Source organism: Rousettus aegyptiacus, unplaced genomic scaffold, assembly GCF_014176215.1.
Source record: "Rousettus aegyptiacus isolate mRouAeg1 unplaced genomic scaffold, mRouAeg1.p scaffold_m13_p_17, whole genome shotgun sequence".
Classification (NCBI taxonomy): domain Eukaryota; kingdom Metazoa; phylum Chordata; class Mammalia; order Chiroptera; family Pteropodidae; genus Rousettus; species Rousettus aegyptiacus.
Genome location: NW_023416292.1, coordinates 43,484,352 through 43,504,092, shown reverse-complemented (window position 1 = coordinate 43,504,092; position 19,741 = coordinate 43,484,352). Strand labels below are relative to the sequence as shown.

At 41.1% G+C, this 19,741-nt stretch overlaps 1 protein-coding gene across 2 annotated transcripts; it reads left to right on the top strand.

Moving 5' to 3' along the window:
- Positions 1-1,862: 1,862 nt before the first annotated feature.
- Positions 1,863-16,784, top strand: RWDD3 (RWD domain containing 3). 2 transcript variants are annotated; one of them, XM_016140918.2, is made up of 4 exons: positions 1,863-1,979; positions 14,104-14,591; positions 16,411-16,526; positions 16,625-16,784. In XM_016140918.2, the coding sequence occupies exons 1-4, from the start codon at positions 1,895-1,897 to the stop codon at positions 16,737-16,739; spliced, it is 804 nt and encodes a 267-aa protein (XP_015996404.1). In that variant the 5' UTR covers positions 1,863-1,894; the 3' UTR covers positions 16,740-16,784. The 2 variants fall into 2 exon arrangements, with proteins under 2 accessions (XP_015996404.1, XP_036091055.1); XM_036235162.1 differs by lacking the exon at positions 16,625-16,784 and having other exon boundaries at positions 14,104-14,544; positions 16,411-16,487.
- The last annotated feature ends 2,957 nt before the right edge of the window (positions 16,785-19,741 follow it).

The window sequence follows — 19,741 nt, the reverse complement described above, 5'->3', positions numbered from 1 at the left end:
TTCGGATAGTGTCAACTTAAAAGACATTCACATCGGCTTCTTTTTATTTAAACATGCTAAATGGAGTATGAAAAGCAGGTTAAGAAATCCACAGAGAAAGCAAGAGCAAAGAAGAAACCTATTGACAAGAGCATTTTAAATAGATTGATGTACTCTTACATCAATTTTGTGGACACCTTGCTGACAGCAGGCTTCAGCGACTGTCTCTTAATATTTCTGACAGCTGTAATCTTATTATTCATATTATTTCACTCATATCATTTATATTGAATTCAGGAAATTTAAAATAAGGTCCGAACTATCTGATTTTTGTTGATTATCTTGAATAATAAGTGAAATAACAAAATACTTTCCTACCACTTTTAATACTAATATTGGGCTTCAAACTAAAATTAAATAACAGAGATATTTTAAATAGAAAATTGACTTATTTTTGTTCACCAAACTTTTTAGTAGCTAATTATGAAGCTACTGCACTGCTGCCACTTTGGAAATAAAAGTTTTTTAAAAAAAATATCATTAAATAAATTGGCCATATCAAAGATAATTATGAGTTTAAATAAACCTTCATCTTCCCAATTATGTGCACAGCAGTGCTCTGACTTACTTGGGGTCACTGAGATCCCACGGCATGCTCTGAAAAGCATTTCTCATGCAGTCTATCTTTGAGAGTTCCTTTCTGTTCTCGGAAGCCAGTATCTTCCTCTTTAAAATCCCTTTCTATCAACAATGGAAATGCTGTCGATGGTGGTAACATGGATTCAGAGTCTTAAAATCAGCCCTGTTTGTTCTGACTTCTGTAGGTCAGTGAGAGGAGTCACTGTGCAGCCATCTAAATCACCTGATTTATTTCACACAATGCTATTTCTGGTACAAACAAAAACTGCGAGGCCTCTGTGAGCTACCCCGGCTACTTCTGGGGGCTGCGAAATGTTAAATGTGTTATTCGAAAAACTAAAATGTCTTGGTCAAGCCAAACTCGTTGACAGGATCATTGTAACTTCACTAAGTCGAAGCTTAAACGGATGGATAATTGCTACTCTTATCAGTTTTGCTCAAATTCTTAAACCTAAGTGCTAAATTCAAGGGCCATCACTTCATTAATTAAGCTTCAAGAGTCTCACTGTTTTGTATGCGTCGAATTTCTCAAAATAAATAATATTGAAAAGGTAGCATTTGCTGCATTTATACACTTGATTATATCCCTAAAAGCCGAAGAGTTCCACTGGCGGATTTCAGCAGAACTGTCCCCTGTGAAGGCAGGAGACAAATGCGGCACCTTGGCGAATAGCTCCCCACAAGGTTCTGGGCCACCGCAGCAACATCCTGAAATTCAAGGGCTGGCAGGTTCAATCTCCCCTCTTGCATCCAAAAAGGGAATGAGGCCCTGGTCCAGGGTCCCAGCGCCAGTTACAGTTCGGCCTCTGGGGCTTGTTTGAGCCCCAGATGGCCTGGGCCACTCCATGAGGGCGGACGATCTCGTCTGTATCTCCATGCCCAGTTCAGTTCTGAGCTGGACAAGGGCTAATCTTTTCTGGTCACTTTCCTGCTTATTTTCTTCCTAATCAAGTTCCTTTCGCCTGGTGGGTCCTCCATCCCGCAGCCCAGGCCGAGTCCAGGCGGGACGGTGAGTGTTAAATGTCTGGAATAAGAGTGGGAGGAAAGCCTCGGCCACCGGGCCTTTGGCGTCCAGAAAAGTCTCCCCCAAAGACAGAGTCTCCCCTGGGGAGTTAGGAAGCAGGTGCTTCGGGCGGCCTTCTTAGGGCCTTCGGGCCCGGCTCGCCCGCTGCTCGCTGCGGAGACGCGGGGCGCCCCCCGGTGGCCGCCCGCCGCGCTGTTCCAGGCGCGGGAGGCCGCGGCGGAAGGGGAGGCGCTGAGCCGGCGCCGCGTGGCCATGGAGGCGTCCGCTCAGGAGGAGCTCTCGGCCTTGGCGGCGATCTTCTGCGGGCCGGGCGAGTGGGAGGTGCTGAGCCGCTCAGGTGACTGCTGCGCGCCGCGGGGTCGCGGCTCCCGCTCCTCCGCTCTGCCGAGGCCGCGCTCCCTGCCCGGGGCACACACTCGAGGGCCGGCTAGTTGATGAGGCAGTGACGCGCACCGGGGTGGGGGGGCGTTGTGTGGGGCGCAGGCGGGAGTGTGAGGCGCCCGCCTCAGTGTGCCCCGGCCCGCGCGTCTGCAGTGAACCGGGAACCTGATGCTCGGGCTTGGGCGCCCCCTCCGGCCGGTCCCTGCCTTCTGCGCCGCTTCGCCCCGCTCCCCACCTCGCCCTTCCCGCTCCGGGCTCGCCGAGCGCCCAGCCCTGCGTGCCAGCCTTGCCGCCTCCGGGAATGCGCTCCGCTACGCATTCCTTGGCGGTCCCGTACTTGTTCTTCAGCTCTCACCTTAAAAAGAGGCCTATCCTGACACCCTTAGCTTAAAGTCAGCTTCCCCAAATCGCATTATTGGCTGTTCTTTGTAAGCACTGTACATCCTGTCATCTATATATTATTTGGTGGTTTCAAGTTGCTTGAGGGCAGGAACCCTGCCTGGTTTGTAATCACAGAACTCCAAGCGAAGGACAGTGTCAGGCGCATGGTAGGTGATCAGTGAATGTTTGCTGAATGAATTTTTGAATTCGTATAGTGCTCAATCTGAATCTTTTCTCAGTTATGTTTAGAAGTCGATTGCTTTTCTTATACTGTTTTTTCTGGCCCCCTGAATGGTAGGTGCCAATTACAGGTTCTTGGGGACACATCGATCATTCAGCCAACATTTATTTATTCCCTGCAAATATCGACAGTTTCAGAGGCACTACCCTTTTTAAGAAAGGTTCTTTGGCTATTTTTGATGAGAACTAAAACTTATCCGGTTCCTGTCTGTGGCTTCTATTTAGTAAAAAACAAAACTGAAGTTTATGAAAAAGGGCAGTGATGCAGATAATCTTCTATTTTTGTGTGGCTTTCAGATACATCATGTAAATTTTTTGGCATGGGATTTAGCCTTCTGTTATGTTTCAGCTACTATTAAAGTTGCCTTCCTGACCATAAATTGGTTGACCTTTAATAAAGTAGGTAGTCTAAACTGCTGGGTGTCGTGAGAAATCCTTCTTGGATTAAGATGGTTTCATGTATTCGTGTGATGTGTTGTTATTCACACGCACAAAGCAGGAGTTGACTCCCCTTCATTTGTTCTTTCATGCATCGCCCATCTACACACATTCATCGAGCCCTATGTATCAACTGGCACTGTGAACCAATTAGTGTAATGGACCAGCTTTCTCTTTAATGCCTAGGCTGTCTGTGTCTTTCTGAAACAGTTGTATAAAAGCCATATGAACGGATTTACTCACAGTGTTTTCTTGACACCACTGTTCTGATTGGATAGCATTCCTAGTTCTTCATCATCTGACTTGCTGTCTCCATTGCTCTCTTATTGATAATTGCTTCTGCCTGAGGCAGGCTATTAGAAGAGATCATCAGTTTCCCTCAAGTCCTTTCTTATGGCTCAGCTGGGAATATCTTGGAAAAAGGAGCCTGTGATTTTTCATCACACCTTAAAGAGGCTGAGTAGTGGCGGTCTGGGTCATGAGGACATGGCAGAGCATGAGACACTGCTGAAGGGTCAGGGAAAAACCAAGAAACGAAGCGTAGGAAGAATGGGAGCAGTTTCTTCACATCGAGAACACTGTGGACCCTTTATCTGCTGTTAAATTAAGCATGACTTTCGAGCCTTGCCTCCTAATTAATTTAATTCAGTGTTCTGGCATCAATAAGTAATTGAATTATAAAAGAATTCAGTGTAACAACTTAGGACATTTTGTTGCTGAAAGGTTCATTGGAGAATAGAACAATTCGCTGATTGAAATAGGGTTGTTTGATGTTCACAACTGGGAACTAAGGGTAAGGTAAGGAATTCTTACAGTGGTCCCCAACCTTTTAGGCACTAGAGCTCAGTGCTTCTATGAGAATCTAAAGCCTGATCTGAGGTGGAGCTGAGGCAGTGATGCTAGCACTGAGGAGCGGCCGCAAAGACAGATGAAGCTCTGTTCACTGGGCCGCCAGTCACCTCCTGCTGTGTGGCCTGGTTTCCAACAGGCCATGGACTGGTACTGGTCTGTGGGCCAAGGGTTGGGGACCTCTACTTTAACAGACCCCAGTAGACACACAGTGAGTTGCTGGCTACCACTCTGCTGGTCACTGTCAGCATGGGTTGGAGGATATAAGCTTGATACTAGAATATTTTGAATGCCATTGGTTTCTGACTTCCCCCAAATAAGTTCCTTGTTGCTGCTGGAATCAGGAGAACACTGTGGAGGATGGCAGTTGTGGTACAAGATAGGCCAGGAAGGCTCAGGGTGCCAACCCAAGGGTCAGCTGTTAAGGCTGTAAGATTGAAGAGGCTGAATAATTGGATTCAGTTTAGCTGGGGTAATTTATGCTGAGAATTGCAGGGACTTATATACATTTTGGCCTCTTTACAATGGTTATAGTAAGCTCATAGTAAGAGACATCAGGGATAACTGTCTCTTATGAGTACAGGTTCTGTAAAGCCCGACACTCCTGTCTACTAGGGAGGGCTATGGGTGGACTAAGGTGTACCCTGCCCCTCCTCAAGCAGTACAGTCAGGCCAGGTGCCAGGTTTAGTGGGATCACCTACTATGTACCTGATACTTTAAATGCATCTTACTTGATGAAAGTTCTCTTAGCTTTATTTTATAAAGCAGATAACGGATGCTCAGGTTGGTTAGGTGACCACCAGACTCCAGGGTGTATGGACCCTAACACTGCATTGTATTGCTAATAGAGATGGGGCTGCTGCAGCAGGAAGACAATTCTTAGGAAAGGGCAGAGGGAGAGAGAGAATGAGAGAGAGAGAAAGAGAGAGAGAGAGAGAGAGAGAGAGAGAGAGAGAGAGAGAGAGAGAGAGAGAGAGAGAGAGAGAAAGAATGAACACTCAGAGAAAGAGATGGGTATGATACCACCTAAGTGCAGGATAATTCTGCAGGGGAGTGTGTGTGTGCATGTGTGTGCACACCTATGAGATAGATGGGATTGGTATTATTATAAATCTTAATTTTCCTGATGAAGTAATTTGGGGCCACAGAGATTATATTGCCTTAGTGCTTATTATATGCAGAGTCATGTTTCTGGAAATTATTTTACAGATCAAAAAGTTGTACAACGGGAGGTATATAAGACCCAATAGCATGTGATAAGTTTACACAGGAGTAGCTCCATAGTGAAATTTTGTATTCTGCTATAATTAATGTTCAGGTTGCATAGGACCTTCTTGCAAAATGAATCATGACTGTCACCTACTGACCCTTCTAACTCTGCTGTGCACTTTCGCCTGTGGATTGTCAGTACTGAGCTCACCAATTCATCCTTGAACTTCACTTCTAAAGGATGGGATTGACACTTCTAGCTTTTCTTATTTTTATTTTTTAATTTTTTTTGCAACCACATTTTAAATGTATATAAAAATTCAGCTGTGACAAAAACCAAGCGCTAGTGGATGCATGCTGTGGCGAGCCACCGGGGAGCGAGAGGAAAGAAAATCTTGCGTGATGACATGTGAGAGTGTGTTGGGGGCTTCTTAGTGGTTTTCTGAACACAGCCTTACTGAGGATATAAAAAATTGCAAAAAAATAAAAAAAAAATTAAAAAAAGCAAGTCTAAGGAAAGTCAATTGTATATGGTATATATATAATTTAACAGACCCTAAATGAATCTTGAAAAACTCAATATCTTAAATTTAGCTTACATTTTCTATTGTCTTTTGTTATCGTGTATGACTGTGAAGTAGGGTGAATACTTGAGAATGACATTCGTATGGAATCTGGGGGTTCATTCCAGATCTCTAGTTTGAATTTCCGTTGTTTGGAGTGTGGTTAGGAGCAGAATTTCTTCCAGGTACTTGTAGGGAAGAATACGGTTTGAACCTATTTTTGTTTGTGTTTTAGTTATGAAGTTGCTACACTTAGTATAAGGCAGAGTGTCTTATTCAAAAGAAAAACAACTAGTGAATATTTATTTGAACTTCAACCAGAGGCAAAACCTATATCTTTTGGTAGGGTCTTTAGAATAGATGACAATTGTCTGGGTACTTATGAAAATGTTAATTTTCTAGGGCAGGCATAAGTTTTCTAGGGTACCGATGTTTACTAAGAATGATGAGTTTGTGGGTTAAACTCAATAACTAGAGTTTTTTGGGGTCATGGAGGGTCAGAGTGTTAGATTATTTTCCTGTTAATCACTGTGTTTCTAAGCTGTTAATAATCTTAAATCAAATAGGGGCAACTTCATTTTTTTTCCAAGATTATTTTCTTTTTTATTTATTTAAAAATTTTTTAAATTACAGTTGATACACAATATTATATTAATTTCAAGTGTACAACATAGCGATTTATACAACATTTATATAACTTTCAAAGTGATCACCCCAATGAATCTCGTACCCATCTGATACCATCCGTAGTTATTAAAATATTATCGACTCTATTCCTTATGCTGTACTTTACATTCCATAACTACTTTGTAACTGCCGATTTGTACTTCTTAATTCCCACCCCATTTTCACCCACCCTTACCACCTCTCTGCCCTACCCAATCTGGCAATCGTTAAAATGTTCTTTGTACCTGTGAGATTGTTTTTGTTTTGTTTGTTTTGTTTTTTAGATTCCACATGTAAGTGAAATCATGGCATTTGTCTTTCTCTGTCTGACTCTACTCAGCTCAATACCCTCGAGGTCCATCTATGTTGTTGCAGATGGCAAGATTTCATTCTATTTTTATGGCTGAGTAATATTCCATTGTATATATTTACCACCTCTTCTTTATCCATTTATCTGTTGGTGGATACCCAGGTTGCCTTCATATTTTGGCTATTGTAAATAATGCTTTAACAAACATATGGGTATACATGTCCCTTTGAAGTAGTGTTTTAGATTTGTTTGGATAAATACCTGATAGTGGGATAACTGGGTCCATCTTTGTCTCTTGTTATAGCTTTTATTTTAAAGTCTATTTTTTTCTGATATAAGTATTATTCCCACACCGTTTTTTAATTTCCATTTTCATGAAATATTTTTTCCATCCCTTTACTTTTAATCTGTGTGTGTCTTTTGATCTGAAGTGAGTCTCTTGTAGGCAGCATATGTAGTGTCTTGTTTTCTTATCCATTCATCCTCTCTATATCTTTTGATTGGAGCAGTTAATCCATTTACATTTAAAGTAATTGTTGGTACATATGTAATTATTGCCATTTTATTATTCATATTTTTGACCTTTTTTCCCTCCTTCTAATTCTTAAAGAACTCCCTCTAGCATTTCTTGTGATTTTAGTTTTGAGGTGCTGAACTCCTTTAGCTTTTTCTTGTCTGGCACTCTTTTATCTGTCTTTTGATTATAAACAATAACTTTGCTGGGTAGAGTAGTCTTGGTTGTAGGTCTTTTCTTTTCACCATTTTGAATATTTTGTGCCAATCCCTTCTGGCCTGCAAAATTTCTGTTGAGAAATCAGCTGACAATCTTATGGGAGCTTCCTTGTAGGTAACTAATTGCTTTTCTCCTGCTGCTTTTAAGGTCTTCTCTTTTACTTTTTCTTTTGGTATTTTAATTATGATGTATTCTGGTACCTCTTTGGGTTCATCTTGTCTGGGACTCTATGCTTCCTGGGTGATTATGTCTATTTCCAGGTTAGGGACATTTTAATTATTATTTCTTCGAATAGGTTTTTTCAATTCTTTGCTTTCTCTCTTCTTCTTCTGGTACCCGTATGATGTGAATGTGAGTACACTTGATGTTGTCCCAGAGGCCCCTTAAAGTATCCTCATTTTTTTGGTTTCCTTTATTTTGTTGCTGTTCAGTTTGGGTGTTTTCTCTTACCATATCTTCTAAATTGCTGATTCAATCCTCTGCTTCACCTAATCTACTCTTTATTCCTCCTAAGGTATACTTCATTTTAGTTATTATTTTCTTCTGTTTTTTTTTTTTTAATGTTTTCTAGCTCCATTTTTATGTTTTCTAGCTCTTTGTTAAGGTTCTCACTGAGTTCATCTACTCTTCCCCTAAGTTCATTGAGCATCTTTATCCCCAGTGTTTTGAACTATGCATCGGGTAGATTGCTTGTCTCTGTTTTGTTTAGTTCTTTTTTTCTGGGGCTTTGTTCTGTTCTTTCATTTGGGACATGTTTCTTTGTTTCTCCATTTTGGCTGCCTCCCTGTGTTTGTTTCCATGTATCAGGTAGTTTTGCTCTGTTTCTTCGTCTTAGTAAAGTGGCCTTGTGTGGGGCCCAGTGGCATAGGCTTCCCTGGTCACCTGGGTTGGGTGCTTCAGGTGTGTCTCTTGTATGGGTTGTGTGTGCTCTCCTGTGGTATTTGAGCCTTGGTTGCTGTTTGCACATCAGTGGGAAGTATTGACCTTTGGGCTGATTAGTTGTGAGGACTAGCTTGTTAGGGGCTGGCCCTTCAGAACAGGATTCAATTTTGTAGGGCTCTGCTGTCTGCTGAGTCTGTCCTTTGGGTGTGTCGTCTTTTGATGCAGTCCTGGGTGGTGTTCCAGCTCCATCTGAAGCTGGCCACAGAGTGTGCCAGCCCTGGGTTCTCCTGGGAGGAGCTCTAGCCACAGCCTGTGTCCTGCCCAGGGCCACCTGATAAGAGTCATCAAGCCATCTTCAGATGGCCACCACCCGCCTTGGGCTTGGAGGTGCCTTGAGAGGCCAGTCCACGAACCGAGGCCAGCAACTGCTAGTAATGGGCTTGGGGCTGCTCGCCAAAAGATACAGGGAACACCAAGGCCAGATGTTATTTGCTTGGGTTTTGAAAACCTTTGAGAGATTTTAGGAGAGTCTGCAGCATGGGCCAAGAAAGGTCATTTGCATGGAAAAGCCACTGGAAGCAGCTTGGGTAGGCCTGCAAGTTGGGTGGGGTGGGGTCTCAGGGAATCACCAGGGCTGGGTGACCAGTGTTACAGGTTGATGGAGACTTAGTTAGATATGGTGGCTGCCTATGTCTGCACACTGAGAGGAGAGAAGGTCAACAAAGGAACAATGGCTTCTGTCAGCATGTCTGTCTGGTAGAAAGCTGCCCCTCCAGCCCTCGCCCTGAAGCCAGACAACTCAGTTCCTGCCCTTAGTTCCCAGACATCTTCCAAGTAGCTGCCCTAGTGCTGGAGCTCAGAGCAAGTGAGTCCATCTTGAGTAAGTCCACTTGTGGGCTCCTTAAGAAGAATATCTGCAACTCCAGCTGCCCTTCATCTCACTCAGCCACAGTCTCCTCTAGTTTTCACAGCCAGAAATTGTGGAGACTTCTCTTCCTGGTATTGGAACCCTGGACTATGGAGCCTGGTGTGGGACTGGGACCCCTCACCCCTCCAGGGGGTCCTCTGCGGCCAAGATAATCCTCCCGATTCTCAACCACCGCACAAGGGTGTGGGACCAAACCATTCTATCAGTCTCAAGATAGCCTCTTCTGTATGTCCCCAGTTGTAGAACTTCTGTTCACCTAGCCTTCAGGTGACTCCCAGTGATGGGTTGCTCTGTCATTTAGTTATAATTTTGATGTGGTCATGCGAGGAGGTGAACACAGCATTTATCTACTCTGCCATCTTAACTGGAACCCTGGTTTTTGTTTCTTTTTGTTAATTAAAAAAACAAAACAAAACAAAAAACAAACCCCTCAAAATCAGACTGATAGTACATGTGGTTACATAAATTCTGAAGCAAAAAGGACTTTAATAGCATTACAAACTAAGGCAGATGAGAGATAGAAGGGTAATTTACATACTTCTAGAGTTTTAGGGAGAATTCGAGTATTTAAAAGAATGTGTAAATTTATTACTATGTTAAATATTAGAGGAATGGAGCATGTTACTGGACTTTCTGTTTTTTTTTTACAGAGAGAGCATTATTTTGTGTGATTTTAGTTTGTTGAAGGGGAGGGTGGTGAGGCAGGGAGCCACCAAGAAAACCAATTAGGAAGAATGCTATTTTTTTTCAATTATTAAAAGAATTAAAGCAAGTGTTCTTCTAAACATATCTAATAATTTCACAGTTCTCAAAGGCAAAAGTCAGAATTTTCTCCCACTGCTTTTCTGTTTGATGACTAGGACCAGAAAATTACTAAGAAAAAAATGAAAATTGCTAAGGATTTAAATGACCAACTTAATAGCCTTTCAAGACTTTCTCCCTGGACCACCTGTTTCCGTCAGTTATTTGAGCATAGTGAAGAGGACCAGGTGGGTATTTATATGGCCAAGATTGGAGAACACTGTACGTTTCAGAGTTTTGGTAAGAAAGGGGCTCTTGCTTGAGAGGAAAAGCTTGCTTTCTAGGCATGGACACTGTATTAGTTTCCTGTGGCTGCTGTAACAAATGACCCAAAACATGGCAGCTTACCACATATTTATTCTCTTACAGTTCTGGAGGTCAGAAGTCTGAAATCAGTTTCACTGGGCTGAAATCAAGTGGTCAGCAGGGCTGTGTTCCCTCTAGGAGTTCTGGGGAGAATCCGTGTTCTTGCTTTTTCCAGCTTTTAGAACTGCATTTCTCATGGCCTCTTCTCCATCTTCAAAGCCAGTGGTGTAGTGTCTGCTTCAGTGGTCATACTGCCTCCTTCTGTGGTAAAACTTCCCTCTGTCTCTCTCTAATGAGGATACTTGTGGTTACATTTAGGACCCACTGGGCAATCCAGGTTAACCTTCCATCTCAGGATCCTTAACTTAATCACATCTCCAAAGTCCTTTTTGCCTTGTCAAGTAGCATTGGGCCATTGTTTAGCCTATCACAGATAAGGACTTTTGCATTTGTGAGACTCATGATTATAAGCTAGCGGCGTAATGCTCAGAGCTGTATGACTGTAAAATTTAAAGTTTTGTGTAAGCCATTGTTTTTTGGGTTGTGTCCTAAAAAAAAAAAAAAAAAAAAGATTAATTCCAGTGGTGAAGAAAATAGTTAATTTGGTTCAACCACAATAATTCTGGATATGAAAATCCCACAAAATAAGTCTAAAGTACCATGGAAATCATAATTCAGGCTTCAGAGAGGTGCTTTGGCAGTTAAACAAAGATTCCAGTAGGCAGAAAGGGAAGAGCTAAGGACCTACTTGGCAGATAGCATAGCAGGAGCAAGTGTCAGAGAGGAGAAAGCAGGCTCTGTGTCCAGGACAGGGCATGTGGGTTAGCTGGAGCCAGGAATAAGGAGAGAGGAGGTTGGAGTTGTGGGCTGGCTCTAGGAGTTGGATAGAGGAATTTGTAATTTGTCATCCTGGGAGAGTGGCATAGGATATTCTGGTGTGGGCGAGAGGCAGGTGGTGAGGAAACCACTATTGCCAAAACCAGAGAGAGACCTGAATTAGGAGGGTGGTGGGTAGTGTGAATGCAAAACTGGAGAAGTTAGGGTAGGACTTTGGCAGTTGAATACAAAGTATGAAGCAGGGAAGGGAAAAGAGTCAAGCTTGGGTAACTGGAACAAAGAAGTTGTTCATGGAATTATGCTTTAAAGAGTCCCTGTGCGTTTAGGGGGTTAGGAAGGAAGATAAAGCAACAAAGGAATGATTAAAGATGTAGGGGAAAAGCCAGGATGATGTGGTGTCTGGGAGTTATGAGAAGATTATGAGAGGATTTGGGGAAGGAAATTGGCTCAGTAGGTTCAGATGCTGTGGAAAGGTAGGGCGGGATAAAGGCCATCGAATACAAGTGGTAGTCCCTAAATCTCCCTCAGGCTTGACAATTTGCTAGAACTCAGAAATGCTGGTATATTCATGGTTAGAGTTTATTGCAGCAAAAGGACAAAGATTAAAATCAGCAAAGAGAAAATTTGGTGCATGGATTGAAGTCCAGGAGAAACTGGGTACAGGCTTGCAGATGTTTTTCCAGGGGAGCCACACAAACTGCTTACTTTTCTTAGCAAAGGTGTGTGACAGCGTGGGAGAGGTATGGCCAATGAGGGAAGTGAACTTGAGTCTTGGTGTCCAAGTTTTTATTGAGGGTCAGGCATGTGCCTTCCTTTCCTGTTTGGCTGACCTCAGATACTCAGACTTGAGCCCCCAGAATAAGATTAACCATAAGTCACATTGTTAGCATACACTATTTAATCAAACTGGTACCATGTGGCCCAAGGCCACACTCCTGTCGGCAGACTATTCCTAGGGCATAGAGCTCATCTCTCAGGAGCCAGCCAAGGGACAGTCCTGAACACAGGCCTTTCTTAGGGGTGTGCAGGCCTGGCTGAGTTAACTTTTGTCTATAGAGTGGCAGGCTCTGAGGAGCTCACTGGGTAATGTTTGAGAAAGGAGCTTTTATATATACAATGTTTTATAAATATAATATTTGAGGGAGGAGCTTATATATAAAACATGTTTATATAAATTGTATATACTATGTTTATAAAAACAGATAAATAATAATAATAATACATTTTGAGGTGTAGATGAGAAGTTGAGGAAGATCACTTTGAATTTGTCTACTGTTTCATGTTATGAAACACTGGATTGAGTCAACGTGACAAGATCGGTTTCTCACCCATTGTTTTTTCTCAGAGGCTAGGATAGGTGCCTTGGACCTAGTAGGTGCTCAGTGAATGTTGAACGATGAGTGAACCAAGATCTTTATGTTATGCCTCCCCCTTGAGAGAGAAAGTGGACTCCCAAGATGATTTCTGGAGAATTTATTTAGCCTTATGGCCATGTGTTGTTTATGTCTATTTACACTGCCCGTTTCACATAGTGAAATGTGCTGACCTAATTGATATACATGGAGCCAACTTTAATAATAAGATGTGTTTTTTAAAAGAAGCCTAAGTAATGGGATGGAGGAAGGGCTTTGAGAAACTGGTGATGGATTCCTCTATAATAATGTACTGAGTTAGTTTTGAAAATTTTTTCTTTATGCAGTATACGTTTTACTTATGTAAAACAAATTTCGGTTCTATTATTTTAATATGGCCTTTATAATGGTTACTGCCTGTGTTTCCAAGTGGTGTCTTAAAAAGGTAGTGTTTTGCAGCTGATACTGAATATTCCATTAAAGAAAAGACTCTCATGTAACAGCTTTTTGGTCCCAGGTGAATTAATGTTGGTCGCAGAGGCACTCATATCAGTGGAGTCAGATGGCGAGGGAGCCACGTCAATGCTCTGGTGGGTTCTTTAACATGGGGAGGCATTCGGGTTTCTGTTGTTGAGGCCGTGGAGCAACAATCCAGGTGTGAAAATGAGAAAGGTTTGACTGCCTCTCTGGAGGGAGAATGAAATGAGGACAAGTGGAGAGAGGAGCAGGGGAGCGAGAGGAGAGAGGCAGGTTAGCTTTAACGAGATTCATCTGCACCAAGTTCTGCTCTACTCTGTTTCTGATCTGTGTGCTTCTGCCTCTGCAGAATGTATCAGCCTGACGCTTTATCAGCTTTCTGAAAAGCGGGGTGAAGTGGTGTGGAACACGTCAGCGGGGTGAAGTGGAGCAAATCGGAAAGAGAGCAGAGCGTTTTATCTTGTGTCCTGCGAGTTCTTCTGGAGCCAGAGATGGCTGAATGGATGTCCACCCAATTTTAGTTCATCTTGCTGCCTTCCTGTTACAGCGGTAGTCACATATGTGAAGTAAGATGGAGCGAGTCCAGGCAGCCACTGTATCGTGCAGTCACGAGTTCTCTGCAACCCGGCTGCCACTCAGGCTTCCAGGGTTTGTTTGCTTCGGTGTGGACTGACCACAAAATGACCTTCGCTGGATTCAGCGTAGAACTTTGAAATTATTTACTGATTTTGTAGATACATGATATGGTTTCCTTGCATGTTCATGTGAGTTTATTTAGGGATTTCCAGAATTATCAACTAAGTCTGGGTAGAAAACATTTTATGATGAGAAACCTTATTGGTAGTCTGAAGAAAAATGGGATAGGAGCAAGAGTAAAGGCCAGTGAAGTCCTGGGTGCTAGCGTGTGTGACCCCCATGGACATATATCTGTGGTTGAAGGAAATATTCTGTAAATCAGGGCTTTCTCACTATTATGTATCTTTTCAAAACATAACTCAGTTTTCACATGACAAATAAATTGACACTTGAAACAAAAATTTTAACTTGTTAGTCTTCTATTCAAATCAAATTATGTGCAGCTAATCATTATTTTTGGATGCCTTCCAGAGACAGATGGGACCGTTTTCAGAATTCTCACGAAAGCCGAAGGACTGACAGATGCACACACACCCTTGGAACTGGTGTTCCATTTACCGGTCAATTACCCCTCCTGTCTACCTGCTATCTCGGTTACCTCTGAACACCTGACCAGGGCCCAGTGTGCGGCTGTGAAGGAGAAGTTACTTGAGCAAGCGGAGAACCTCGTGTCGGAACCGATGGTTCATGAGCTGGTCCTCTGGATTCAGCAGAATCTCAGGCACATCCTCAACCAGCCAGAAATGGGAAGTGGCAGTGGAAAGTGTACTTTCGCAGCAAACACGGCTGTGGATGATGGATTGTGGATGACTCTTTTGCATTTAGATCACATGAGAGCAAAGACTAAATATGTCAAAACTGTGGAGAAGTGGGCTTCAGATCTAAGGCTGACAGGAAGACTGATGTTCATGGGTAAAATAATACTGATTTTACTGCAAGGAGAAAGAAACAACATCAAGGTGCCAAAAAGTTTAATATTAAATAGGAATTTAGCTATTTTCTGCTAAAATGGTGTTTCTATAGTATGTTTTAGAACAATGCGACAGGTTAATCATTTAGGTGTTTTCACTTTTACTATTACCATGTTAATACAGCTCCATGTTTTTGATAAGAATATCGTTAACTTCTAATTAGAACTATAGATTTGCAAAACTTGAAGAATAAATAGAAGATTCTATTTTAAAAATTATGCCACTTAATGTGAGAAGTTATAAAAAAAATCTCTGTGGTACGTGTTTGTTTCAGTAATTAGCCTCAACTTTATAAATGTGCACATGGTGGATATTTATATTTCTTTTCTTAGTTAGGCACAGCAAGGTTTATATTTTGGTAGCCTGCAAAAATTTTTAACTTTTGGCAGTTAAAGGTACATTCTGACACTTTAATTTGCTATGTAATTCCTGGAAAGAGGAGCTGGTGCCGCCTCACCGGGACTCAGTGCGAGTGGAAGTGGAATCATTAGGACCGTCGGCTTGTCACCTCCTACCTGATTCTGCTTTCCACCTGACTTGTCTCAGCAGCCGCTTTCAAAATCATCATCTTCTGAGTTTTCAAGTTCTCATTCTAAATTCATCTAACCTGTTTTACGTGGGACCGGATGAGAAAAGCTGCTTATTATATTTTAAATCTTAAAAGAGCTACAAATCACTTAACTGGTTTTATGCTTTGGGTCAAGAATTGTTCCAACTGAATTTATTTAAAACAGATTTAGTTTGCACAATCTATGATTTTAAAGATTTGTAGAATAACGGTCTAACTTTTTCATGAAGGGCTCTGACTGTTGAACTTGTTTGGCATTTGGTTAGCCAGATTAGTTCTGGGTTATAGCATATAGATACAACAAGTAATTGAAGTTTAATATAGGTCATGGATTGGGTTCTGATCAAAGAACCACATGTTTTAAGGTGACTTACAACATATCTATAAAACTCGATCTTTTTTGGGGAGATACTGGCTGGCAAAATGAATAGAAGTTAATTTTCTTGCTCATATTTCCCCTAAGGGCTCAGAATTTTCTTTAAGCCATCCCAGGCACATTAGGCTAAGTGCACCTGCTTTGCAAATATTACCCAGACTGGATCTATCAATTAATTAACAAGTATTTATTCATATGACTAGGACTCTGCTAATGTAGAGAAATTACACTTTTTAAAGAGTTTTTTTTAATTAACTTTCTAAAATGCCATTTGATGTAAATATTTGATGTAAATATTTAATTTATTTTAAATATTTGTTTTTTTTTATAAGGTTATAGATCTGGATTGAGAATTACAGGTACATATTCATAGATGCCATCAATTTGGAGTGACAACTGCTGTGTGCCTGTTAACCTCATCCAGACACTGAAGTAGTAACAATAATGATGGCAGTTGCTGGTGCTGCATTAAATGTGCCATAGCGCTCTGTGCCAGGCCCTCCTCTAAGTGCTTTGCACGTATTGACTCGTTTGATCATCACAGCTTCCCCATAAGGTGGGCGCTGTGATGAGAACCATTTTGGAGACACAGAGGGTTTAAGCAGCCCGGCTGGAATCACAGCTCATAGGCCGTCCAGTCCAGAATTCAACCCGAGTAGTTGGGTGACGTTGCTCTTACCTCCTGCGTTAGTATGTTATGCTGCCAAGTATGTAAAAACACGGTAACTCTGTTACTGCTTGGTTCAGAAAGAGAGTGCTCCTCAAGCATGAACATAAACCTACAGGTTTACAGCTCTTTTAAAACCAGGACTTTGGGATTCAGAGTAAGATATGTGTTTAACATACTGATTTATCATTTTTAGGAGTACCTGATTCTTCAGAAAACTTCCAAAGTAGATGTGGACTCAAGTGGAAAGAAATGCAAAGAGAAAATGATTAGTGTACTATTTGAAACAAAAGTACAGACAGAACACAAAAGGTATAATTTAGTACCATTGCGGGTGGAAAAGCAACTGAATCGATAATTATACTCTGACAGATCTAGGCGTATTCATGAATTTCCTTTGTATAATGCAGGTTCCTGGCATTTGAAGTCAGAGAGTACTCATCGTTGGATGAGCTACAAAAGGAGTTTGAAACGGCAGGACTTAAGAAGCTTTTCTCTGAATTTGTACTTGGGCTGGTTAAATGAAATGGAAGACAAATTTTAAAATAAAACATCGGTGTTTTGTTTTTTGGGTTTTTTTGTTGTTGTTGTTTGCATTGGATTTGGGGAATGGCTAATTGAAATAACTTATGATAAAAGGAACAGTTTCCAAGCAAAATAATAGATACCATCCTAACTTTAAGAACAAAAGCCAATTTGTGGAACATTAAAAGTGAAAACACCTGTGTGTTCTAGTTTTTGTCAATAAAGACTAGGTTTAGTAGATGGAACATTCTTTGAAAGATAAATATAAAAAAGATGATGGTAAATGAGCCGTTGTGTTTATATAGCACATTTGTTTGGAATTGCACTACCTGTAATCATATGTTCCTAAAAACAAGTGAGGCAGCCGAATGTAAAAGGTTGAACCGCAGACATACGTGTTGTAAAGGGGCATTCCAGTCCCAGAAAGCTAAATTAATCCTCAACTGAGTGAAGATTAATGATCGTATGGGTAATATGCTAAGAAAGGTGGTTGTACAGTTTTGTAGCATAGATAAAGAAAATGAATTTGAAATAGATTAAAAATAGTAGCAATGCCCTCATATTGTGAAAAATAGACAAAAATATTTAAAGGCTGCAAAACTGCCAATGATGTATAAAAATTAATTACCAAGAAGTGATAAAAGTTGAGTAATGGAATTATTTGGTTTTTGACTAGATTACTTTTCACCATTTGGTTTTTGACTAGATTACTTTTAACCATTTGGTTTTTGACTAGATTGCTTTTCACCATTTGGTTTTTGACTAGATTGCTTTTTTCCCCAAAACAATCTGGACCATATGTTCTAATTTCTTCAATTTCTTTAGATCACCTGACATTATGTTGCTTTATTCTTTCCATTTCTCTTGTATTAGTCAGGGTTCTATAGAGAAACAGAGCTAATAGGATATGTATCTATTTTTAAGGAATGGGCTCCAGTGATTATGGAGTCTGTGAAATTAAAAATTTGCTGAGTGGACCAGCAGGCTGGAGTCACAGGAAGAGTCAACATTGGAAGGCCAGCAGGCTAGAGACCTAGGGAAGAGCTGGTGCTGCAGTGGAAGTCTGAAGGCCGTCTGCTGGCAGAGCTCCCTCCTGCTTGAGGGAGGTCAGTCTTTGGTTCTATTCATATTTTCAACTGATTGGATGAGGCCCACCCACATTATGGAGGACAGTCTGCTTCACTCAAAGTCCACCTATTTAAATGTAAATCTTACCCCAAAACACCCTCACAGGAATATCCAGAATTATGTTTGACCAAATACCTGGGCAATGTGGCCCAACCAAATTGACACATAAAATTAGCCATCACGCCTCTCAAGAAACATCCCATTTGTGGCTTTGCTTTTAGAGGCAAGGCATGTGGCTTTTAATTCATATCTGCTTAACTCATTGTAATCTCTTCCTTCTGTGTTTTCACTGCTACAAAACATTAAATACTGCTGTGAATCTGCAGTACCATCGGTAAGAAAGATACCATTTACAAAATAAGTTAACAGCTAAACTACAGTTGAAAAACTGTAGTTTACTTTGGCCAGAATGGCTCCTCTTGAGTCAAACTACAGTTGAAAAACTGTAGTTTACTTTGGCCAGAATGGCTCCTCTTGAGTCAGAACTGGCCACAATAATAGATTGCACAAAAGCTACATTTCTACTAGTGTAGGAGTATAAAAAATGTGGACTTGAGGACATATATTGATTTTTTAAAAAAGTGAGCTCATCTGCTTTGGGGCATCATTCCAGAGTTCTAAACTTATGTTTGCTCAGTTCATTGTTGGCAGCAGACACCCTGAAGTGTTATGAGGAGGGAATTCTGGAATTGCACTCCTTTCTAGGTGAACCCCGACCTGGTGCATTTCTGAGGAATCTGACGACTTTTTTCTCCATCATTAAGGGATTTCTACCCTCTGCTCATCTCAGCAATAGACCCTTCATGCAATTAAGAAAGCTCTGTTGTAAAGTGCAGTTTTTCCCCAAAGTTTTATGTGTTCTTTCCCTTCTTTATTCCTTGGGAATTTCATCAATTTCCATAGCTTTCATTATCCCCTCTATGTAGCTGAGTCTCAAAGTTACACCTCAGGTTCTCACTTCTCTCCTAATTCTAAACATCCATTTCCTACTCTCTGCCTGATACCACAACCCAGATGTTCTGCCAACAGCTCATATCCAACATGATTAAAACGGACTCATTAACAATCCCATTTTTGCTGTTGTCGATACTGTTGTTGAAACTATCACAAGGCTCCCAGGACTAACCTTGGACTTTCCTTTGACTTATTCCTCAGTCCACTGCATCCAGTTAGCTGCCAATCTAATTCCCAGTGATTCTTATATTCACCCATCTTTTCTATTCACATGGCTGCCACTGTACGTCAGGTTCTTATTTTTTCTGGCTAGGACTATTGGAAGTCTCCGAGTCTTCTCACCTCTGTTCACCCCTGATCCCATCCTATACATGGCTACAGTCAATAATCCCTCATGTAAAACTCTTGGGGTCAGATGCGTTTTAGCATGTAGATTTTTCTTTTTAATTCTTGCAGTTTTAGAAAGGAAATATGGAGAAAACACTATTACAAAATCCCCTTAGTGGGAATTGGACAGGATCCTGAATCAAACATTATTTTGCAGTGAAGTATATGAATTTCACATTAAATAACATAAAGAGTACAAATGGTCCCAAATTGTTCATGCTAATTAAACTTTAATGCAAAACGAGTTCTGTTTGTCTTCAAGGAAATTATATAAAATAACCCCATATATTCAATTTTTAGAATGTTTGGATTTTAGAATTGTCCGTAAGTGTTGGTAGACCTAAACTATATAAATCTACCTAAAATAATCATATCATTACATTTTCCTACTGGATTAGTTGTAAACTCTTCACTCTGTTTTTTTGAAATGCCTTCTGAATTTGACCACAAACCATGATTTTCTGGTTTTATCTTCTACTCATCCTCTACATATCTTTTTGCCCTGGCTCAACTAGATAAATACTCCTTATTTT

What these genes read in the sequence shown, in the direction of transcription:
- RWDD3 (XM_016140918.2), top strand. Translation starts at nt 1,895, where the DNA reads ATGGAGGCGTCCGCTCAGGAGGAGCTCTCGGCCTTGGCGGCGATCTTC. An exon ending in GGAGGTGCTGAGCCGCTCAG is followed by an intron (nt 1,980 to 14,103) that starts GTGACTGCTGCG and finishes GATGCCTTCCAG; the next exon opens with AGACAGATGGGACCGTTTTC. An exon ending in GAGAAAGAAACAACATCAAG is followed by an intron (nt 14,592 to 16,410) that starts GTGCCAAAAAGT and finishes TATCATTTTTAG; the next exon opens with GAGTACCTGATTCTTCAGAA.